The sequence below is a fragment of the Polyodon spathula genome, chromosome 2 (genome assembly GCF_017654505.1).
Source record: "Polyodon spathula isolate WHYD16114869_AA chromosome 2, ASM1765450v1, whole genome shotgun sequence".
NCBI classification, from domain to species: Eukaryota; Metazoa; Chordata; class Actinopteri; order Acipenseriformes; family Polyodontidae; genus Polyodon; species Polyodon spathula.
In genome coordinates, this window is record NC_054535.1 from 41437899 (window position 1) to 41463833 (window position 25935).

Genomic DNA, 25935 nt, shown 5'->3' on the forward strand with positions numbered 1-25935 from the left:
TATCCCCAAATGCTTTGTGGTATGTTTGGCTAAATACTCAGAACAGACACCTGAAGGATTTGCTATCAGTGTACACACACTAGGTATTCATTTGTATGCTTCAAAAAAGATCTGTCTGTACATCTCTGTTAAACTAGTGGGAAAAATAACAAAAGCACTGTTAAATTAGGTGACTACTAAAATGAAATGCAAGTTAAAAGTAGGATCGGGATGAACAATTCACGTCATTTGTCAGCTTTGTTTGAAATAAAATTAAGGGGACCAGAATTAGGCTCAGGCAAGATATCAAGGTAAAAGCAAAGATTGTTTTGTAATTAACAGCTTTTTCTGAGTTTAATTATGAAACAGAATCCGATCAATTTGTTTAAAGGGACGTCACCCGATTAAAAATAAAACCCGAAAATGTGTGTGTGTGTGTGTGCATGTGCATGTGCGTGTGCGTGTGCGTGTGCGTGTGTGTGTTTGCATTCACATTTTCCAAAATACTCTTGTTTTATTTCTTTTTAGCAATATGGACCTCTGTTAATATGATGCATAACACATTTAAATTACAATACAGTGCATGGTGGGATACAGTCGTATTAATTTCCATTGTTTGTGGCTGCTAGGAACTGTAACCAAACTATTTTAACAGTGTTTGTACGCATTAAGCCCGACTAAACATGAAACGGTACTTTAGTGTGGACGCTTTGAGCTGAATTAATTAAAGTGTTTTCGAGTACGATTCTCAAGATCAGTTATGTAGCGTGGACAGGGCCTTAGTAATGGCATTAGAGATGACATTTGGCCAGTGTTGGCAATAGCATCCAATTAGAAATTACAGGAAATTAAAAATATGAAATGTCAAATGGAAATTACAGGGATTCATTTAAAAAAATTAGGCACATTTCAAATAAGAGAACCATGCTATACTCTCAATATCGGTATGGTTGAAGTCACCTGCTTTAAAAACATCTGAGGCACTTCAAAATTAGTCAGCTGTAAGAAAACTACAGTGGACTAAGTAAAGGTTGGTTATGAATTCAAAAAAAAAAGAAGAAAACATAGCTGCATTTTATAAAGAGGGTAATTGGTGGACTTTACAAAATAATAGAACACCAGATTTTTTCTTTATTTGTAGTATATTTTTTAACCTTGATACAGCAGTCTTGTAGATCCTTGATCTTATTTTTGAATGTGAAATTGGCAAATGTCACACTGACTTCTTGCAAATATTAACAAGTTACATATTTTGCTAATGATGATATATTTAAAGCTCAAACTCTGCTCAAATCAGCTTAGTTGACTCTCTTGTCTGACTTGGGTATAAGATTGTGTTGCGGGTGATTGGGGATCAAGGAATTGGATGTCATGACTGCTTTAAGAGCAGTGTAAGTCCATGTATGAGTGAAAAATCCCCAAATAATTTGGATGGTTACTTTTTCTTAAACAAAACATGGCCTGCATGTATGGTTACAATAGTTTTTGAATAACTGTATATTTACCAAAATGATTATGAATACTAAGCCATTGTTTAATATTTTTGTTTGTCATTTGTTTTTTCCAGCTTATTATGAGAAAACTTTTCACTCCAGAACCTGAAAAGAGCACATTTGAGATCATCACTCCTAAAATAAAAGTCATGATTGTGTAAAAAAAAAAAAAAAAAAACATTATTTCTCCATCCAACAGTTAAGTTACTAACACTACCTACAACAATGGGCTTAAATCTAAAGTCTGACATCTTGGTGAAGGACTCCTTCCTGGAAATGCAGTCCTTAAGTTGCCGGAGACATCAGCACCTCAGAAAAAAGCTAAGGCCTGTGCGTATTCTGGGGATGGTCTTGAGTCTATTAGCAATAAGCGCTTTTTCATTTTCCTTCAGTGCCTTCACTTGGACCACACATTATAGCGCAAAGCTGTTCAGCAATCCGGACAGCCTGCAGTCCATGCCTATACCACACAGAACTTTGCTGGGCGCAGACGAGAAGCAGGACCAAAATGATTTAACAGGTTCACCAGTTGCCATGAAAATGAAAGCCGACGATAACAAAACCGAACCTGCCCATCAAGGAGACTATCCGGAAGACCTCTTCAGCCTAGAGGAAAGAAAAAAGGGTGCTGTTGTTCTTCATATGTTTGGGATGTTATACATGTTCATATCTTTGGCCATTGTATGCGATGAGTTTTTTGTACCATCATTGACTGTCATCACTGAGAAACTTGCCATCTCCGATGATGTGGCAGGAGCGACATTCATGGCTGCTGGAGGCTCAGCCCCAGAACTCTTTACTTCTATTATAGGGGTTTTCATCTCTCATAGCAACGTTGGCATTGGGACAATAGTAGGTTCTGCAGTATTCAACATCCTTTTTGTCATTGGGATGTGTGCTTTGTTCTCCAGGGAGATTTTAAATCTCACCTGGTGGCCACTCTTCAGAGATGTGTCCTTTTACACCATTGACTTGATTATGTTGATTATCTTTTTCTTGGATAACGTCATCAACTGGTGGGAAAGTGTGTTACTGTTGTCGGGTTATGCAACCTATGTGTTCTTCATGAAGTGCAATGTGCAAATTGAGGGATTCGTGAAATCAAAATTGAACAGGAATAAAGTTGTAGAAGTTTCATCAGCAGAGGCCCAACCAAAGGTAAGACTAGCTTCTCTTGCTTATGCTAGTTGGCAACCAGATGCCAGTTACTGTGTCTTTGGGAACCTTCAGCTAAAGTTAACATTCAGTGGGAAAAACCACCCCATGTGTTGGCTGTACAAGAAGATTTCAAATCACACAGCCTTCTTGCCAAAACTTATAATGACAGCTCTGAAGCACAGATTGAACAAATAAGGCAAAGCACTTAAGCATGCTGGGATACTGTTGCAGCATTGAAACTGGTGCTTAATACAAATCAGGGAACGATACAGTATGTATCATGTTAAATACATTACTAAAAGATTTCAGTAGACTTAATTTTGCACACTGTTGCAGATAAATGTCATTGGAGGGCTAGTCACTGCCAAAGACTGTTTTAGGACAAGAATGATAATACACCACTTTAACAGTCAGGGTTAAAATCGACTGTATGTTGTGTTCCGGTATTCAAGTCTTGTCTGAGGGTACACTACAATATTGAAAAGAAAATCCTAGTGTGCATTTTCAGCTTTCTTCTTACTGTTGATATTAAACAAATATACTTTTTTTTTTTTTTAATATTGTTTAAAACAAAATTTGCTTTTAAAAAAAAAAAGAAATAGTATTTAGATTTGCTGCTGTAGTTGAACAGAAAAAAAAAAAACGGCTGTACATATTTCAGATTTTACAAAATATTAGAAGTGAAACCATGATTATCAGGCATTAACTTGGTATTTGACCTTGCCTGTATGGTATGTCTTATCCATATTCTAAAAATACTATAGTACCCTTCAAAACAGTGTATAGACCTCCAGTATACTTCAGTACATACTATAGTATATTATATTATAGAAAAAACTATAGTGCACTATAATATATAGAGCCATATGTTTTACACAGACACTTTGCCTAAGCTGTCGAGTACCAGAATACAATACCCTCTATTCAGGGTTCTATTGCTTAATGATTATTTTAAAATTTTCAGGTGTAATATTTTGCATAGAAGTAAAAAGAAAAACATCGCAGAATTTTAACAAAATAATTGATAAAGAATTTAAATTGGTTGTGCACGGACATGACCAACATAATCTAATTTAACTTAAAATGTCAATTACCAGCCAAAAAGAAAAGTGTCATACAGAATGCATTTAACCTGTAAAATTCACACGAAAAACCATTCAAAAAATATGTGAACGATTAATTGATCATCAGTCCTTGAGGAAGGTCTGATTGTCAATGTCGGTTTAACCCATCGATTACTATCATGAATAAACATCTTTAATTTCCAATCCTTTGTCTTTATCCCCAGCTTTTTTGTCAACGCCAATAACAGAGATTGTGCTGCACTGAAAACAAGCATTACACTTAGATTTAACAGAAAAAAAAACATGCATAGAAAAAATATTCTAATACGAATAATAAGTACAAGCATCAAACACATTATTATTTTAAATATTTTCTCAAGTAATATGTTGTGTTCAAGGTCCGATGAATCATAAACATAAAGCACATAATTATCTACAGCAAACATATGCATTTTACAAACAGAGAATACCAAAATTGTAATTTGTTTATATAAAGCCACTTATAATTACATTTCTGTATAGATATAGCAATATATAAACTACTCTTAAAAATTAATGCATTATACTGTGCCTAATGATTTTACAGTGAACAAATAAAGTTGAATTTTTAAGTTGCATGCAATTTTTTTTTTACTATATAAGGAAGTTTAATTATTAGGCATCTCAATATTGAACAGTAGCTAAACTGGTTAGCTTGTTGCAATAATTTATAATTAGTAAGCCCTCTAAATCCTTAGATCAAATTGACCTATACATAAATCTTGCCTTTCACAGTTTCTTTAGGACAAGCCAGGTAAATAAGACTAATTTATTGTTGGATAGGTATATTGAAAGTGCAATTTGAATAGTTTTCTAGCACTGTATGTGTGTGTACAGTAACATTATTCAGTGTAGCATTGGATTGTCGTTGAAAATGTACACACATTTCAATAACAAGCTGAAGTCAGGATAATCATACCTAATTATACTAAGGCTTTAATCCAGTTTTATCCCTCGTTAACTGCTTACTGCTGGTTAGGACAACCTAGACTGTAGCAAATATTCTTAGGCTCAATGGTTTACATAACCTGCTGCTGAGGCTCCTTTGACATGAACCGCTAATGTATATTTTCTCTCAGTCTTCCATTTGCCGGCAGTGAATAAATATGGTGCTGTTTTAGATGAAATTACATTGCATAACTTCCAGGCTAAGCTGAGCCCTTCATATGTAAAGCTCAGGAATATGAGGAAGTATGAGGTTTAAAAGTAATCAATGTTTCGTTTCACCAGAAATGGTGTAAGTGTATCATGGTGGTTAATGATTTGTGAAAATCGCCTAAACTTGTGAAGAATTATGTACAATAATTATACAAGCATCTGAGGGCATTGTAGGTTACAAATGTTAAAATTGACCTCTTTAACATTAAAAGTATAGAAAGTGTAGGCAATAATACTAAAATAATTGAATTACAATGCAAAGGTGAAACATGAACAGATCTAGTTGACAAGCTGACAACACACAGGCAACAATGTAATGCAACCCAATCATAATGCACGTTTTTGTCACGAGACGTAAACATGCTGTGAATGAAGATTATCATATAAAAATGCATAATTAAATAAAAAGGTTTACTGGATTTAATATGCCAAACATAATACATACATTGGTATTCATTATCTTAAACAATACTGTACTTTTAATTCTAGGCTTTCGAGTGGAATAAGGCAGACCTGAGATTTTTGATTTTTTTTCCCACTTTGTTTACTGTTAAAATGGAAAATGTTATGATGGGGGGTTAATTTAGGAATGACATGCATACTGCTTACATGGCAAATTAATTTAAAGTAAAACATATTTTAAAAAAATACGCTACAACGGTGAGACGTTGTTGTAAATGACAAGTTCACACACCCTAGTCTTGTATCTTGTAAAGCGCTTTGTGATGGTGGTCCACTATGAAAGGCGCTATATAAAAATAAAGATTATTATTATTATTTATTATTTTTGTAAGATACATTTATTCATAGCTTAAATATGTTATTGTAATCTTTGACATTAACATTCGCTTGTCCAAATACACACTGTATTGCATATCTATAGACTACGTATAATTAATTTGATGAAATGCAGGAATCAGAATGTATCGTAGACGCTGTTTGAAGCTATGGTCTATCATTATTATCGTGTGACACTTCTATCAAATATGATTGGCTGGTATTGAAAATGTTGTCCTCATCCTAAGTTGGAGTGTGGCGGGGTGCCCCGCCCCTGTGTGCATTTTTGTGTTTTGTCACTTCATGTGCAGATAAAATGTGTATTAGTATGTGAGCACAGGGAGTGCACAAATTAGTTCATGTGCTGGGAGTCAAATGAATGATTAATTAGTGATTGAATCCCAGCACAGCTGTATATATAGATGCACGAATCACTCACTCGGGCATGGGTGAAAAGAGTGGAGAACGGGAGAGAGGAGGAGATAGTATTTCCAAAATAACAATTGCTACTCGTGCTGGAGGACTAGCATGATACTTTTTGTGGGTTAGTTCACTGGGTTTTGTTTGTCTGTTTGTTTGGCCATCGTGCCTGTTTGTTTCTTCAGTGTTTCTGTTTTGTTCAACATTTTTATTTGTTAATTTATAAGAAACCTGCGCAACAGCGCATTCACTAAACATTCTGTGTCCATTCTCTTCATAGTCTGTCATCACACATGATCCAGCTTGTCACAAGCCCCCCCCCCCCCCTGTCCACAGTGTTCCTCTTGTCAGCCTCCCCCCAGCGCTCGCGAGGGGGGGGGGGGGGGGGTTGTTGGGTGGTCACATGTGGCTACAAGCTGGCAACATCTGTCGCCCCCTTGCTGCCGTCGATAAAATTTGCATGTGTGACCAGGCCTTAAGGCTGAAAACTAATGTTTTTTGCATGCCAACAAATTTAAAAGCTGTACCATATATTAATTAGTCTGTGATGTAACCTTGCACATCTTTCTACTAAAAGGCTGTACCAACCAGTAAAGAACCTTTACTAATAACAACTAAAAAAGTTGCTCTGGCAAGAATCTTTGACCAAATAACAATAAAATGTGGTAATATTTCTGTAACGTCTCAAAATATTGCTCTTTGCCCTTGACTAAAAGTGATGCTGCTTTATAATTTTGTTGTTCTAGAAACAAGGGTTTAAACAATACTGCAGTCCAAAATGTTTAGCATAAAAATGTATGGGTGGGTTGTTTATATTAACCCCCCCCCACACCCCCCACCTCCTTTTTTTTTAATTAGGCAGACTGCGCTGAGGCATTGTTCATCAACACAATCTGAAATCTTCTTGGAAACCCAGTTTAAGAAAGGGGAACGATAGCAGTGGCTGCTCAAGGCCAATTTGGAATTTGATAATAATTAGGTGATTTGAATTTAGATGGAGAATTTCTCTCCCTAAAACCACCCTTAATTGTTATTCTAGTGATGCCACTACTCAGCTGAAGACTGACAACAGTTGCCTTTGCTTGCAATCTGCTTGTCTCTATGGAGTTTCAACATATGTTTTTATTTAATTTCTCCAACTCTGTACATGTTGCAGTTTGGAAATAAAAATACAGTATAATTTAAATAACTTAAGCAAAAAAAAAATTTTTGGTTCCATGGAGTCTTAATATGTAAATAACAGGGCAAAGAAACTTACAATGTTGTGAATACAATGCAAGACTCTTGCCTGTGAGTTAATTGGCAAAGTTGGGAATTAAAGTTCTAAATGTGGTTATCTCTTTCCATTAATCTTCTTAGAGACTTGTTGCTTGTGAACTTACACATTGTCCTAGAATAAGATATCAGCTTTGACTTCAGACTTCAGCAATAGGATTGTACTATACATGCTGCAAAAGTTATGTTCTAATGTATAAACACACATTTGAGCATGAGATATTACAATTTATGGAAAATATTTAAGCTCTCAATTAGTGTTTAATATAATGCAAATAGCTTTTAATACCAGTTTAATAAGGTTTTGCCTTTCCCTTACCCATATGTTATGGTGGTAGTAATGATAAGTTATGTCACTTCAGTGTTACGATTTAATCATTTTTACCCCTTATCTGTTGTTAACAAGCTAATTTCACTGGTCTGTAGATTGCCTGGTCAGTCATTTTGTAATTCCAAAATGTCATGTGATGACTTGAGCTTCCAGCACTGATGGTGCCATTTATAGTATGAACACGTTATCAAGGCATTGCGTGACATTATGTAATGAGGAAATGACAACATAGGCAAAACATTACAGTCAACCACAGCCAGCATCAAAGCTTGTAAGAGAAAACTATTGGGATAAGTGGCAACTTTTCAGTATTCAGAGTGACACAGAACATCATAATGTGAAATATAAAAAGTGGCATTTCAAGTTAATTACCCTTTTATTCTATTTTATCACGGAGGTGGGGTTTTTTTTGTTAAAAAAATGATTTGGAGCAATCACAGAGGCAAAAATGTGAAGATTTGTTTTGAGAGCAGACTGCTCTTTACTTGTGTTTAGATTGCTTTATCTGAAAGTTAATCCGTCTAGATTAATTAACTTTGTATTTTAGGTCCAGAGAAGGTCTTGTCTGATGGCACCAGTTTGTTAGTGCTCCATCTTTTGGCCGGTATATACTGCAGATGCTGCAGAAATAATAGCAGCTTATATCATCAGCTTCAAATGTTTTTTTGGTTTTTTTTACACACTTGCCACTGCCAAATGACAGATGAACATGAAAATTAACATTGAAAATTAATTTAATGTAATTTAGTTCAAATTTGAGTGATGCAATTAAAGAATGTATGTATGCAGGTTCATTATGATTCATCAAAATAGGTTTGTACCTATTTCAGTTTTGTAAACAGTTATTTTAGCATGATAACCCTCATGCTAAATTTGCTTCACAGTAGAAATGCAGTATAAAAATGGTAATCTGCATGGCATATTTACAACCAATAAAAATATGTTGAATTGAATTTTAATACAGCACTGTATAAAGGTAGAGAAATAGCCAAGGAGAAAAATGTATCCTGCTACTCTTCTAATTTTCTAAGAAAACAAATGAGAGCAATGTTGCTATTCAGCAGAATGTGTTTTATTTATGATGCAAGTTATTCACAAATTACATTTCACAATACTTCTTGAAGACACAGGCATGTTCATTTTGCCTTTGAATTATTGATCCCAGCTGAATATTGATCCCAGCACTACTGAAAAACAGTACCATGGCAGATGGTGGTATCACTAATCTGCTGTGAGTATACAGGCAGAGGCTGGCAGCAGGTACAGTATTACCATGATGCATTTCAGATGTGAATACCGTGTTGGTATAAAGGGTCGCCAGGCTCCTACCTTTTAAAACACTGCACTGAATTCATAAATAAGAAATAAAGGCTAGGGCCACCAAAGCAGTGGGAAGTGATGTGTCTGTCATTTTCAGCAAGGTTAAGCACTCTGACTGACTCCCACAGGCGGGAGAGGAACCTAATTTCGCAGGTGTCAAATGTTCTGTAGCACAGTCCCCTTTGGCTAATTGACGCAGGTTCCTGTTTATGGGTTTCTAGTGCAGCCTGGGAGAGCACTGTGTGAAATATAGACTGTTTCTCCTAACACATGTGTATCATAGGCTTGCATGTGCTAATTACATTACCTTCAGTAAATGATGTGTTACTTACATCATAACAGCAGGTGAGTTGTGGCTGTTTTTTATTTGAATTATATTCACAATGTTTTGTTTCACTGAGTTGTACAGTGTGATTATAATAATATATTTATTTTTATATAGCACCTTTCAAAGTGGACCAGAGGTAGGCTGGCTTACAATAGAACATTGATTTAACATCTCATCTGCAGGATGGAGTACATGGAGGTTAAGTGACTTGCTCAGGGTCACACAGTGAGTCAGTCAGTGGCGGAGGTGGGATTTGAACTAGTGACCTTCTGGTTACAAGCCCTGGACTTTAAACACTGGACCACACTGCCTCCTATAAACCAGATGGCCACTTTGGATTGAGATGTAGAAACACATTTTAACCACAAAACTTAATTTTGTCATTTGGAGGCCCTAAATGTTGGGCATAAAGATTATTAGCCAACACATAACGATTTTGTTGCATTTACTGCTTACGGTGCATCCTGATAATGTGTTTTGCAACCGCAGACGCTGTAGTTTCACAGATGCACCGAAAACATTTTGGTGGATGGTCTCCTTTAATTTGATTCAAAAAGTTTTTTCTACCAAAGTGGCCAATTATCACCTTCTGCAGTATACTATATACACAGTACATACATTTTTCAAGAAAAAGTGAGCCTCAGCGGCAACAAAAATCAAAGGTAAAATACGCATAGTTGATGTACTGAATCATTTTATAATTTAGATTTAATCTAGACAATAGCCATACCTGCATATTAAAATGACATAGGCACATTACAGGTTGTACAGTATGTTTAACAAGTTTGACCAAGTATACTACAGCTAGCGGTATCTTGAATATAATATGAGGTATCAATTCAATAACGTAAAACAAAGTAAAGAAAAACAAATTAGGAAAGTGCCAGATATCCTAACTCTGATGTAGTAATGTAATAATCCAAAAATAGTATGAAAAGAATCCACACCAAAGAAATTACATTTAAAGGCTGTGTTTTCATAAGCTGTCTATTCCAACACATTTTGCTCTCCTGTAAGGTGTAATGTAATGCTGAAGTTATCGGTCATGTGTTAGAGGTTTATCTCTTTGTATCTATGTTGAAAATGTTATTATTACATTAAAGCTCTTTTAAGAAATTAATTTATGTTTATACCACAAGCATAGATATAGCTAGCACAAGATACATGTTTGTTATTCCACTTAAGTGGAATAACATGAGTGGAATGACATGAGTGGAATAGCTTGCTTACCAGGACTAGTTCAGAATGTGTCTGTGCTTACTTTCTTATCTGGTGATGTACTGCTGAAAATCAGGACAGAGCTGTGCTTTGGTAGTTGAAACTGCCATCTACACATGTTTTATACAACTTTGAAATGTCAGAAATAATTCCAGATTTATTTTGTTGTTTTGATTTGGACCCAGATTTCCTTGAGAACGAGTTTAGTCAAGAAATGCCAGTTACCGATCTGCCTTCGTCTGACTTACCCTAACAGCCTGTAGCCCCTTTAACGCTAGTAATGGTAGGAAACAGCAGAGAAGCTGCAAATTGACAGACTGAGCTCAAGGCTCTGTAGGAACAATTCAATAATTGATAATTTAATGTTTATATAGGTTGATTAATTCTCTTTTTAATAATAATTAAATGATGTGTTAGAAAGATCGAGGATTTACTATGAACACACATACACACGCAGACAGAAGGAAGGTTTAAATCAACAGTAGTATTTTATTAAGTACACAAATAATAAACAGAAATCAGAGAAGTCAGAAATTAAATCTCTTAGTCTCAAAGCACAAAACACAATTCAAAACTCTCACTGCACTCATGCTGGCTAGCAGGCAATTGAAATATGATACTGCCTGTTTCCTCACACACAAAGCAACAGCTAGAGCAAGCTGTGAGCTTGCTTACACACACGACCCCACTTACAAGCACACACCCAGCCTAACTGAAATGATGCAGACAGAATATATCTCATCAAGCTTATTAATGGTATATAGATTAAGGATATGGCAAGTTTACTTTTAAAGAAATTCTTCATACAACAATATGAGGTAAATTACTTAGTTACTTCATCAAGTTTCACTAAAAGTTATTTTTACAATTAATTAATTTAGTTCCATGAAAGGAAAATACAACTGGAATTATACTCAATGGTTCCTTGAAGCTTTAGACTTTTGATTCACTGGTTTGGAAACTCAGTCTGTTGAAGTGTCCAGTACAAAAGGCTGTCCACTCAGCAACAAAGTCTTCAATCCCACATTGGATCAAACTCGGCAACAAAGCTTTCAATTCTCGGTAGAATCAACAAACAGTTACAACAAAGTCTTCAGTCCTCGGTATAGGATCCACAACAGCGCCCATCCTCTCTGTCCTCTTCGTTGAATCTTTTAGCTACACAGGTAGCAGGGCACAGTTTCTTTTGGATACTGTGGTTTTAGGTGTACAGCAGACCTAGACTGGTTTGTCTGATAACAGTCTCTGTAAGTTTTATGGCAGTCCTCCAGCCGGACCTCAGTCTCGTTGCTTGTGGTCGTTGACTCGCTTGCAGCTTGCTTCCTCTTCTTGGGTCTGTTTTTAGAGTCCCGGAGTTGCAGCTTCACTTAGCAGAGTGACAGCACTTTCTTTAGCATTCGATATGGAGTGCAAAATGTTTCGTTTCGCTTGGATATTTATAGTTTTTTCACTCAGCTGAGTAGGCACTTTCAGGAGATCATTTGTTTATCTTGCCTCTTTAACTCACAAATCTTTGAGATTTGTCTTTGGAATACTTTGTTTCGTCCAATGGCTTGTTGTTGCAGTCGGGACTTGTTGACATCTATACTTTTGGTCTTCCTTGCACCAAACTGCTTATGTTTGCAGGCCTTTTCACTATCCTTTCAGCCTCACTCAGTCCAGATGCCCCCCTCCTAGCCCAGGTCATCTTCAGTTCAATATTCCTGCCAGGAAAGAAGTGGCCCTTTTCTTAAGACACAGCAGTTTGCTCTTTTTTCCTAAAACACAGCAGTTTGATTAATTAGTCCAGTTATATCATTAATACATGTTTAGGTATTATCATATTCAGGGAGTATGTCCAACAGCTCTATCTAAAAAAAATGGTTCAGAGGCCATAAGCAGGCCATTGTCATATGTTATGGACCATTGCCTTAATGCCCGGGCAGTTGGCAAAGTGCCCATCAGCAGTGGGCAGGTGCCGAATTAGCTTTGAATTTTATGTCATTTTGGCATCTGCCCTGGCTGGTCAACTGGCCACAGCCACTCAGGCAAAGAAAGATTAACAGATACAGTATAATAGAAATAGAGAGTGAATGACCTTTGTTGCCTTTATGCGAAAAAGCACACCTCCACCAAGCCACCCGTTGCAATGTTTATTTAAATAACTTAAATACTTTCTGACACGACAACGCCATAGCAACAGAACTAAAAAAAGTATCAATGCACAGTTTATTTTCATCATGGGTTAGATATAGAGGTTAGAGTAAGGGGGGGGGGGGGGGTTGACACACACGAGTCCAGAATGAAATGCAACAATGTTTTATTTTATTCTTGTTGCAGTAATACAATACAAATTTCTGAGCAGAGCTGCGATGTTTGAATGAGAAGCCACCCAATTAAATAGTTACCCGAAACTCAGGAAGAACGCAGTGCCAAAACTAATTTGTCATAGCAATATTAATTAATCATTAATCAACAGCATGAAGTTTATATTTTTCTTATTTAGAAATAATAATTACAATTTGACTCAAAAGAAAACATTTTCTTATAAAAAAGTTTAGTTTTCATTCTGGAGAAAATATGTTATATACATTCAAACAATATTATTTCATGTCTAACATTAGTTAACATCAGATCTCAGACAATAAGACATTTGCCTCAGGATTTCATTAACATAAATAAATATAAACAATTTAGTCAGCCTAATGATTATATAAAGTTATTCAACTGACAAACTATTATTGAGAACTGCAGTAGATGCCCAAAGGATAAACACTGCTGTGTTACTTTCCATTAGCCTTTCATTTGTTACAACAGGGCGCACTAAAGTCTTTCTTCGCCATCAGCCCGGGTGGCTGTGGGCCGTTGACAAACTGCCCGGGCAGATGCCAAAATGACATAAAATTGTAAGCAAATTCAGCATCTGCACGCTGCAGCTGGGCACTTCACCAACTGCTCAGGCATTTCAGCAACATTCCATAACATTATATATATATAAATATACAAAAAAGTCCATAATGTCAAAGTGAAAAATAAAATCTACAAATTGTTCTAAATTAATTACATATAAAACAGAAAATAATTGATTGCATAAGTATTCACCCCCTTTGCTATGACACACCTAAATAAGCTCTGGTGTAACTAGTTGTCTTTAGAAGTCACATAATTAGTTGAATGGAGTCCATCTGTGTGCAATTAAGGTGTTTCACATGATTTCGGGTTAAATACACCTGCCTCTGGGAGATCCCAGAGTTGGTTAGTACATTTCCTAACAAAAACTACATCAAGAAGAAGAAGGAACATTCAAAGCAAATCCGGAATAAGGTTCTTCAAAGCACCAATCAGTTGTAGGATATAAGAACATTTCCAAGGCATTGAATATCCCCCAGAGCACAGTAAAGTCCATTATTAAGAAATGGAGAGAATATGGCACAACTGTGAATCTGTCTAGAACAGGCCGTCCTCAAAAACTGAGTATCCGGGCGAGAAGGGCACCAGTCAGGGAGGCAACAAGAGGCCTATGGCAACTCTAAAGGAGTTACCGTCTTCCACGGCTGAGCTGGGAGACACTGTGCATACAGCAGCAATAGCCCGGGTGCTTCACAAAACTGGCCTTTATGGGAGAGTGGCAAAAAGAAAGCCATTGTTGAAAAAAACTCACATCAAATCTCAGCTAGTTTGTTATGTGGAAGACTCTGAGAAGATTCTATGGTCTGATGAGACCAAAATAGAACTTTTTGGCCTCAACGCGAAGCACTATGTTTGGCACAAGCCTAACACCGCACATCATCCTGAGAGCACCATCCCTACTGTGAAGCATGGTGGTGGCAGCATCATGCTATGGGGAAGAATGGGCAAAAATGGTAGTGTCCAGATGTGTAAAGCTGGTAGAGAAGAGAAGAGACTTATCCAAATAGACTCATGGCTGTAACTGCTGCCAAAGGTGCCTCTACCAAATATTGACTGAAGGGGGTGAATATTTATGCAATCTGCAATTATTTAAATTATTTAAATTTATGCAATTATTTTCTGTTTTGTATTTGTAATTAATTTAGAACAATTTGTAGATTTTATTTTTCACTTTGACATTATGGACTCCTAGTCAAATTAATAAAGTGACTGGACTTTTGAAAACTCGAGTGGGCACCGTACTTTTAATTAATCCATTTTTGAATCCTTGTTGTAACACATAATTGTGTTTTGGAACTTTTGAGAACTCTCCACTGTATATATCTATATATATATATCTATATATATATATATATATATATAATATATATATATATATATATATATATATATCGTTATATATATATCAAACGTATATCACAAACGATCATTCAATATTCTGGTTATACCGCAAGTGTGTGTATATATATATATATATATATATATATATATATATATATATACACACACACACATATACACTTGCGGTATAACCAGAATATTGAATGATCGTTTGTGATATACGTTTTTTATTTGCCTTAGGATGTCCTTACATAAACCACTTGCTGCGACTAAAAAACAGATACCATGAATAATCATTCTATATCCTCTATTTATCAAACATGTGTTATTAGTTTGGTCACTTATCAGCACCTGTGTTTTTAATAAGACAAAAAAACTAAATAGATAAAAAATACTTAAAAATGTTTTTTTATTCATATCTCATAATTGAACTGAACCAGTAACTGCCCAAAATTATGTTTTTCTTCACTGTAATAAAAGCACCGACAGGTTAGACTTTTGAAATTGAACTTCCAGAAAGACATGGCCAGACACTACTCACATCCTGGCCTTGCCTTGGCCACTCTCCGGGGCTGAGTGAGATGGAGGCAGGCGGGGGCACAAAGAGCAAGCGTGTGGAAACACCAGTAAGTTGAACCATGGCTAAACTGCTTGGGTGAATACATTTACATTTACCCATACACTACAAAATAATACAAAATTCAGACATGTGTCTCTTAAAATAGACTATTGAACAGAACTAATAATTTACACTTCCTGTTTGAGAGTTTTTAAAAGGACTATAAATCAATCAGTGGGGACAGACTGCAGACTGAAATTTTATAGCTATAAAATACATCTGTAGGTGTTTAACTTGTATCCTTTAACACAGGATTTTTCAGTCTTTTAAATTGCCACTGTTACTTCCGCAATAGAAATGATATTGGCTGAGGCTAGTTCTGATGATACTATAAAGGGGTTACTAGTCCCCTGCCGATCTAGATTATTATTGCTATGCAGTGACTCATATACTCCACGAGGTGTATGGCTAAGTTCCCTGTGCTTACTTTTACTGAGATCTAATTAACGCAGAATGAAAGCATTTTAGCTAAGAAGGAAGGACACGAAACAGAACAGCAAGCTCTTTATTCTGCAGCAGGTAATCATACAGACACACAACACGATTCCCCACTCACTGGCATCTCCAAGCCTGACTTGCTTGCAGGCTGCCTCTTTTATAACACATAATCCCTTAATTTTGCAACAATGTGAATTACCTTTAGCCAATTAGTGACCGTGATCAGTCCCACTCACCCTGACTCCTGCTCGCACTTTGAGAAGAGTCACGCTGTTGGAAGTTGCATCCATAGCCCAAATAGGAAAATGCACTCTTGCACACTGACAAGCAAGGATGCAACCCATGCTATTCACTAGGGGTGGGTGTTGGGACTCAGGATCTGTATTGCAATACTGAAGACAATATTGCGTTATATTGTGATACATATTAGAATTCAACGCTGAATGACACTGATATCTGGAATTTAAAGTATTAGAATGTAATATGCCAATTAAACTATCATATGAAATGCCCAGTAGCTAATTTTTGTTGGATCCTCTGAAATATGTGCATGTGCTCCCAATTTGAAAAATAGGAAAACAGGGGTGGTTTGAAAACTATTTAAAATTTTCTAAAAACATTGATTTTAAATTACATTTTTTTAAAATTATAAATGTATGTATTTTTATTTTATATTAAGCATGTTTTTCAAAAGTGCATCCTATGACTGTGGCCATAAACATAAATATATATATATAGACTATGTACACACACATATCAATTTTCACTTCCAAGCTTTTAATAGTCCATTTCTAACCAAGCTTATTTTTTATCTTCATTACTTACAGTATTTATGTATTCTGTTTGCTTATAATATTGTACTTGCTGCAGCTGTTGGCAAACAAAGCACCCTTGTAAGCAAGAGTTTTGACCTATGTAATCTATAACTATTTTAGTTAAAGCGTAAAACTAGATTAGTTAAAAGGTACATCAACAGGAAGAGGCCCACTCCCCACATCTTCCTGTCAGAGGTTTGCTGGCAGTATTGCTGTGATGCTTTTGAAGGACAGACATAGACAGCTGTGGCTAGAAGCTCATTTCTATTAAACTAAGCACAAGCCATTAATTATAATTATATTAAATATACCATGCAGGGAATGCATATGCCCACGCGAGAGGAATTACTCTTGCAGATGTGATGAGTTTTTAAGGGTCTCAGAATCATGGTGATCAAGTAATTGTGACCGAACCTATTGAATTTGCTCAAATATGTATTTGTTATAAGATATTAATGAGCATGCTATGAAAGAAGGTTGAAATGTTAAACATTAAACATTACTTTTTACATTGTGTTACACAGTTTTGTTTACAGCAAAAAGGGTACTCTGAAGCACAGGAACAAATTTAGAAGGTTTTGAGAAAAGAAAGGTTTCTAGGAGAGCTATCCAAATAGCAATCTTTTGGATTGTTGACTGATGTATTGTTTGTCACAGTAGCTCTTGGAGTATTTGTTGTATTGACTTAAAACCTTTGAAGAGAACAACCACCAAAGTGCATATTTGTTGAGTGACCTTGACCTTTTTTCCAGTGTGGCTGTCTGGAAGCCATCTTGGAGTTTTTTTTTTTTTTTTTCTTCTCAGTGATATGAATGATCCAAAATGGCAGAGTTAATTTCTTTCAGATATTGTGGAGTGCTAACCCTTCATACCCTTATAAAGGTTTGCTGGGGTATTCAATTGCAAACACATAGAAACATATAGAAAAGCACATTAAATTCAAATTGAAAACATGTTAAAGCAATTGATAAAGAATAATAGAAAAAATAAACATGTTAACCTCTGTAAAGCTGGTTAAATGCATATAACAAGCATGGTGATAGCAGAGCTTCAAAATAATCTTGCATATTTACTTTCATAATGCATAAAGGTTTGTTGGAAAGTATCAAAGGTGTCCGACTGGCAGCAATCTTTGACTTTTTATTTGGATTTATAATTGTGTACCCAAATGTACATTAGAACAGAAACTGTTGGTGTACTTAATTCCTACGTGCATACCTCTATAAGATGATCAAGTGACTTTATTACCACATGCCAACAAAATTCTTGTTACTCTGCATTTTAATGTATTGATGCACTTATGCTTTATTTTAGGATGCATTGGTATTTGGGTCAGACAGCAAGCTCTCAAATCCATAACTCAGTAACAGAGAAAACATGACAATATATTGTTCAGATGATAAATTAGGTTGACCTTCACTCTTAATGTAAAAATGATGCTTGTTGTGCTGGCGGATGTGCAGATCTCTGAACATTTAAAACCATTTAATTCCTATGGGTGCATTGAATTGCTGTGGTTGAGAAGCAATACACGAAATCAAAGGCTGTGAAAACTGAAATACACAGCACCTTTGTATAAGGAAGACCTTAAATTGCTCACTGCCCACTGCCATCACTTGCATTGGGCCATATCCATGTGAGTGTCTAAGCCAAAGTTTTCTGTGATAGCTCATCTATATGCTAAATTACCTGACGCAACCTGGGTTTCAATTTATTAATTTGAGAATTTAAAGAAAATGTAGAAAATTTGACAATACTGTTGTAAGCGTGGTTCTCTGGCCGGCCTAATAAAGACAACGTTAAAACAAGCTTTTGCATTAACCCTTTGCAGTCCATTTTTTCAGCGCTTGTCAGGCGGGTCAGGTCCAATTTATTTTCATATGCGCTGTTTAATTTACGTGCGCTGTTTTATATATATATATATATATATATATATATATATATATATATATATATATATATATATATATATAGTTTTGGGGGGGGGTTTTCAGCGTAAAACAGGTTTAAAAGGCATGAATTGCAAAAGGACACTCAGTACTGTATCTCCAGCCAAGCCCCACACCTTGTTTGCAGTATTTTTCACTTACCTCTTTATAGACGTGCATACTGATAAATCCTCTCCTGATCACTCGTTTTATCACAAAACTCCTCAATAATGAGATCCAAGTCATTATTTTATTACTATAACATCTCAAAAAGCTTTGCAAATGTCAGTGATATTCTTTGAGCGCTGGATGCAGAAGCAGCTATCTCCTTTGTTATATCTGTAGTGCATGGGGCTATGAGATACGCCTTTTTTCGGTTTCATTCAGTTCCTATCGGTGTCACTCGGCCATTGAAAGGTTTTCTCTGCTTTTTCCGGAGAAAAAACGACTAGAGACCTGTGCGTTACGTCTTTTTGATGATGTCGGATAGCGTCCGACATCGGACTGGAAAGGGTTAAGCCTTTTTTTAACTGACAGGATATCAATGTTTTACAGAAAACAATAACACAGAGTGCAGCAAGTACACCTCAGTAATAATAACTGCACCGACTAATCTCAGGAACTAAATCGGAACAATTTGCTTGTGCGAACATTTTCATTTAGATGCACGTGTGCCGCTAGAAATTCCTAAAGGGTAACTATAAAAAATAAAAATTACTTTTTTTTAACTGACGGTATAAAACATAAAAAACACACAGATCAAACTGTCATAGCTCAGTCGTAAAGTACTGTTAATCACACATTAAAAACTAAAAATCCCATACCCCACCAATTTCACTGATTTATCAGTGTGATAGCTATTTGTTTCCAGACAGTTTGAAAATTTGTTTTAACAAATTATTTTCATTTGAAAAAACCGTGAAAACCGTGATGAACAAAATTGAGATATGTCGGCGTCTTTACAAGAAATGAGCAATTAAGGTATTATTATTATTATTATTATTATTATTATTATTATTATTATTATTATTATTATTATTATTATTATTTCAATGATTCCAGTACTAAAAACGGTTACACAAGTCATGGGAATCTGGAACCAACTCCCCAGTAATGTTGTTGAAGCTGAAACCCTGGGATCCTTCAAGAAGCTGCTTGATGAGATTCTGGGATCAATAAGCTAAAAACAACCAAACGAGCAAGATAGGCCAAATGGCCTCTTCTCGTTTACAAACTTTCTTATGTTCTTATGTTCTAATTGTGAAGAGAACATAAAAAAAAAAAACCTTTGTCATCATATCAAAAAATTGCAAACTAACAAGAAAAATTGGTAGGCTTTACCAATTTTTTAAAGTCTTATATTATCATACTTAGCTTGATTCATGGGCTTGTACCGATACTGAATTTCTGTCGAAAGTGGTGGGTTTAATGTCTGATTGTATTGTTGTTGTCTGTAGCAGAGGAGCAGCTGGTGCATTTTGAGAAGTGAAGGCCTTTTTACCACGCAGCAGACTAGATGTGCTCGTGTGACACTGTGTGCGATACTGGAACTCACTCTGACAGTAGACAAGTAAGCGTCCAGTGAGCCGTCAGAAATTTAAATTAAAAAAACAGCCTCCCATTCATTTTTAGTGCTTTGCTTTATTATGCGGTTCAGTGTAGGGATGTCACGGTTTATGGTTCTGAAAGGGAAACTACCCTTATGCCTTAAGAGGAAAGTCTTCGGCAAATGAGTGCTGTCAATGCTAACTTACGGATGCAAAACCTGGACCCTCAATGTAAAAATTACTCAAAATTACAAACGACTCAACGGAGTATGGAAAGATGCATGCTGGGAATAACAAAAAGAGACAGGAAAAGGAAGGAATCGATAAGAGCGCAAACTAAAGTATGTGATTTTATTATAAAAGCGAAAAAAATGAAATGGCAGTGGGGCGGACATGTAACAAGAAGAACAGACCATCGCTCGACCAAGGAGATACTAGACTGGATCCCAAGAGATATAAAGCGACCAAGAAAGGAAGACGGCAAGGTGAAATTAGGAAACACGCCGGAGCAATGTGGATGAGGGACGCAGCAGACAGGCTTTTGTGGAAGAATCTTGGGGAGGCCTTCATGCAGCAGTGGATTGAAAAAGGCTGAAGATGAAGATGATATATATATATATATATATATATATATATATATATATATATATATATATATATATATATATATATAAAGGGTTTTGTATTCTGGGTAAGCAAGCACAATGATCAGTGACAACAATGCTTAGTGATAGATTGGTCACTGAAAAAGAAATGACTTTTTTCTAAGAACAGTGCTTTTAAACCATATCACATGGAATATTTAGCACATATCTTGCATGTCACAACAATGTATTAGTTGAATCTATTTTGGACTAAGAGAATGGACACTGAAGATGCTCTAAGGGCTTCTGTTCTCAATTCAATAACTACAGATGATGTTATCTAAATATTAAAATGTTATTTATCATCATAACAGAACCAAGTTTTTTAAAAATGTGAGTAAAAATGTTATGAAAAGTACCCTATTATTAAGAATCCCTGTCAGAGGAGCTTATATGTTTTGTAAATCCACCACTACCAGCTCTGCCACCACTTCTGGTATGCCTGTTTCAGGTGGCAACTTTATATTCACAATGTTGTAGAAACTAACTGTACCCTTCACTTTGGCTGCCATAAGGGTCATGTGAGGGTTTTGTTGATATAGATATAACGCTTTGAGGTATTGGCGTTAGAAATTTTACATATCAAAGATTTTAAGTAGTGATACTTTTTGCACATCTCTTGTACTCCTTGTTTACAATTCATCTTACATTATCCCCCCTTGGTTGCATTGTTTTTGTTCACATTTCTAGTTAGAACTGAATTTGTGTACTGCACACCGCTTGCATTGACAGGAAGAAACGACTCCAGTTCTACAGTACCTCTGGTTGTTTATGTATTGATTGGATGCCTTTTTACCGTTTGTGCAAGCTGGTTCGTCAGTTATCATCAATATGGAGATGCCTGGTCTTTTAGCTATAATTGCAGCTAATTGCATTCAGGTTTCAAGGTCAGATGGATCCTCCAGGTCAAAATATCCTGGTAGTAAGTCTGGTACAGTAGTATTCTGGACAGCTGTGTTTTCAAGGAGACACAGTGGACAGTATAGGAAATATGAGAAAACACAATCAATAAAGGCTCTGTTAAAATAAATGTATTTAGTCACTACAAAGGACTTCAAGGGCACTTTGTTTTACAGCAATATGATAGTTTTATTTTTTTTTTTATTTCAGGTCCTTAACTGTGGCTATAGCTGTAAACCTAATAGTTTACTGCAGGGAAATAATGCATCTAATTGATTGTTTTGTTTTAAATGCCCTGTTGTCACAGAAAATATAAATTAGATGAACCATGTTTTTCTAAAGCAATTTTTTTTTTTAAGTAGGGCCCACACCAGAGCAGTCTGCAAGCAGGAATCAATAGAGCAGAACTGTGCATGAACAGTTATTGATTGGCTGTTTACCTGGTTGTCTCCTTTTTCACATTACATGCAACTGGTTGGCCCTTGTTGACCCATTTTCAGATGTTGTCCTAAAAACTGATGACAAAAGGATGCTGGTTACCTTGGATCATGGTGGCTGCTGGGGTGGTGTTGCAAAACCTGATGAATATTATCATATTTAGAACAACAGGCAACACATATCTTGTAATGAGCACTGAGTGTTTAGGCATTCACAGATTTCAAAACCAATTTCAAGAGGAATTTATCAAAGTTGTTCTCATTTTTGTCTCATTTTCTGTCTACATATAACACCATTCCATCTCATTGTTTAATTATAATTAGGGTTTCCGTTTTTCAGTTTTTATAAAAAAAAAATTTAAAAAAATTCGATTTTTCTGTAAGTTGTGTTTTTGGTTTTTTTTCGGGGCTTTAGCTTTTTATTTGCTGTATGAAATTATTGTTTTCGGTTACTTTCCAAAATTCTTGGCTGTTTTTTTTTTTTTTCTGTTACAATATGTACACTAACTCGACAGTACTTGCACACAAATGTTTCAGAACATCATCCATTTGATTCCAATCAGCTTAACTGTCAAGATCTGGAAATAATATTGGTTTAAATGACCAGACTTGTCAATAAAACCGCTTTTGTCCTCCCAAACACTTGAGCTGTTAAATCAGAAAGAAGCTTGCTCCGCCTTTTAGAGAGCTGCAGAAATGATTCCTAAGGTTGTACTTTGCTATGGAAACAGACTGTTTTTCTAGTATTACCTTGTCACCACAATAAGCTTTGATGTTCTGAAACATTTGTAGTAACAGGAATGTGATTCTGATTACAAGAAACCTGAATTTTAAACTGTCAGGTTTACAGTGGAGCCTCAATTGACCTCCTTTAAATCACTCTAATACCCCAACTTTATGTTTATCGTCAATCATGTAGCATGAATATTGGTAAAGAACTGAGTTTAATCAAAATGCAGTTAGTGAAGGCAAAAATAAATCAATATTGTACAAACATAGACTACATTCAGAATAGTTACATTTCGATATTTATCAAAGCTTTTATAAAATTAAATTTAACTTCAAAAATACATGGAATTGTGTTATATATACATATTCATTTGGCATCAAACCTAACTTGGTTTGAGGGCTTGCTGTCTGGCCGACTGGACAAGGCAGAGTCCCCCAAAAATAACAAGCAGGTCTCAGTGCCGCGAGTAGTAATGGATATAGCCCACTTGAAGGTTTAGCCAACCTTTAACGAAGATCATCAGTCAGCAGGAGAGGAAAACAAAACCCCAGTTGGGAAATAAACCTCTGGCAATCCGTGACTGATCTGATTGCCCTTCCTCCGAGCAGGCTATAAACACAAGATCTGTAAAATTTGCTCTAATGTAAACTTGGTAAGCACTGGAGGACCAATCACCTAATTGTTTGATAAGGGAGTCTGGAACTCTGTAGCGAGAAGCTGAAGAAGCTGCTCCGATCCTGAAGGAATGACAAGAGAGCTGCTCAGCTGCGAATCTGGACCTGGAAAGAATCTGGTGAAGGTGCAAGAGGAACCAATGGCGAGTGACGATTGCTCTGTTTTCATTAATAAACAGCGGGTCTGAGGGTAATGCTCCTTGAGAAAGACAAAGATGGAGAAAAGAGAGAAGGGGTTTGAAGTTTAATTTAAAGAAAAGATTGGGGAACGCTTTCCTTCCTGGTCAGTTTTACGTCTTTTGAGCAGGAAGTAAAGGGCATCAGAAGGTGATAGACAGATCGGAGATACAGAGGTGAATCTGGGGTTTGAATTTATTTGAGTGCGATGTAAACTCTGATCAACTAAGGAACCTGAAAAAGGCTAGAAAAAAAGAGCTTCTAAGATTGTATCTAAAAACTGGGAGGAGTAGCCAGAGCGAATAAATGAAATGCACTGGGAGAGTATGTTGATGGTGATAGGTAGGTGAGCCTGGGGAGAAGGAGATTCTGATCGATGAAGCCCTTTCAGAATTAGTTAAATTTGTGAGTTGCTGAGTGTAGAGCTGAGGGCACCAAAAATTAGTTTGTGGAAAAACATACAAATTCACATAAAACATTTTTACAACAGCAGTTAAAACTTGATAAAATCACACAATTAGCTAGCACAAATATCAGTCAGTAAAGATTTTAACCTTCGCCTAAAGGCTTCCTTGGAAAAACTTTAGCCTAAGCCCAACGCATTCCAGTCGCTGGATGCAGCAAACCCGAAATGAGTTGCAACCAAAAGCTGTAGCAACAGACGGTGCCAATTCAGTCAATTCATTGAAATGTAATTTATAAAATGAGAAAGAGATTTGTAGTAATTTCTGCAAATAAACAAGTTTTACCAAGCAAAATTCTGTAACAAATACCAGTGAGTCAGACGTTGTGTATAAAAAGGCCAGTTAACCAGGAGTAAAGATCACAGTGGTGAGTGTGATAAGGAGAACCAGTCACAAATCTTATCTAATGTGTTAGTGAGTAAGGAAACTAGTTTAATATCCGCACCTGATCAAATCTGGTTACATATGCAAAGGATACGAGTTTGGGGTTGAAGATCAGGGCATTTCCAGGAGGAGGCAGGGACACAGCGTTTTTTAAATAATAACCGGACACTGCAGAAGGAGGAAGTACAGGGTGGTTATGGAAAAACTGGAACGCTGGGGTGAATTGGTGGGTGCTGGCTGAGAAGGCGAGGTAGGAGGATATAGAACTGCTATGTGGTAGGTGACCATGACTGGAGTTATGCATCCCGAGCCATAGACAAGGGCGCTAACGAAAGTCAAGGTCATTTACCACACGGTAGAGCACGCACCGAGAGGGCTCTAACGCTATTAGAAAACTATTTATTTAATCCTTAAAACCTATATTTACCTTCAACTTCTGATATTTTGCTGGGTAACCTTCCGCTGAGGAAAATAGTCTCTTACATAATTAGAATAGAAAAACGACACACGTGTATTGAAAACATTTGGGTTTTTTTGGCTAGCCAATTTATTTATTGGGGTCTTACTCTTTCTTATTATAATTTAATAAATTTAATATTTTTTTTAACACAAAGGCATTACACGGAACTGCTAGAAACCAAATGGAGTGGTAAAAGCAGTCTTCTGTCAGGTGGAATCATCCATGGCTACCTGCCAATATCCTGATTTAAAGTCCAAAGTACTAAATATAGCTGCTCCCTGTAGTGATTCTAGTCACTCTCTATCATGCACATTTGACATGGGATACTTGTCAAACTGAGTTTTGCTATTCAGGCAGCGGTAATCCACACAGAAGCAGTTCCATCCTTCTTTTCAGTTAGGACCACTGGCTCTGACCTTGACGAAGGTGATGGCTCCACAACTTTGTCTTCAATCATTTTTTTTTAAGACGCTGCTGTATCAGCAGTCTTTTTTGTGGAGATGCTCTATCTCATCAGTGGTGTAAATGGCATGCTTGGTTACGGTGGTCATGCCCAACTGGTCTGTGCTCACGGATGACCACTGCTTCTTTAATGACTCAAGGTCACATGGCAGACTACAATATGTCTGTGCAATGTCAGGTATTTTCACCATGCATTTTGCCTCATCGCACAACACATCCTTGGATACAGTTTTCAGTGCTTTGTCAGTGAACCAGGAGATAGCCATGTATACACTGACTGAAGATAATGCATCAGGAGCTCTTTTTACCTTCCACAGCTGCCTCCACTCTGCAGACTTCAGGAAAGGATGAAATTAATAATTATTTTGGTGTTTAACTCCATACTGCTTTCCAACAATGTCAATTTCAGTACTGGTTTTACACAGACATTCCAAATCCAACATCAGTGGAAAAGCCAGGTGAATGT

General features: G+C 36.3%; 1 protein-coding gene across 4 annotated transcripts in view; it reads left to right on the forward strand.

Moving 5' to 3' along the window:
* LOC121296511 (sodium/potassium/calcium exchanger 2-like) overlaps window positions 1-25935 on the forward strand; it is a 108057-nt gene that overhangs the window by 10896 nt on the left and 71226 nt on the right. For all 4 annotated transcript variants that reach the window (XM_041222160.1, XM_041222178.1, XM_041222187.1 and 1 more), the window contains exon 2: window positions 1547-2630. In XM_041222160.1, the coding sequence (XP_041078094.1) occupies window positions 1698-2630 (933 nt within the window). In that variant the 5' untranslated portion in view covers window positions 1547-1697. The remainder of the gene's footprint in view (window positions 1-1546; window positions 2631-25935) is intronic.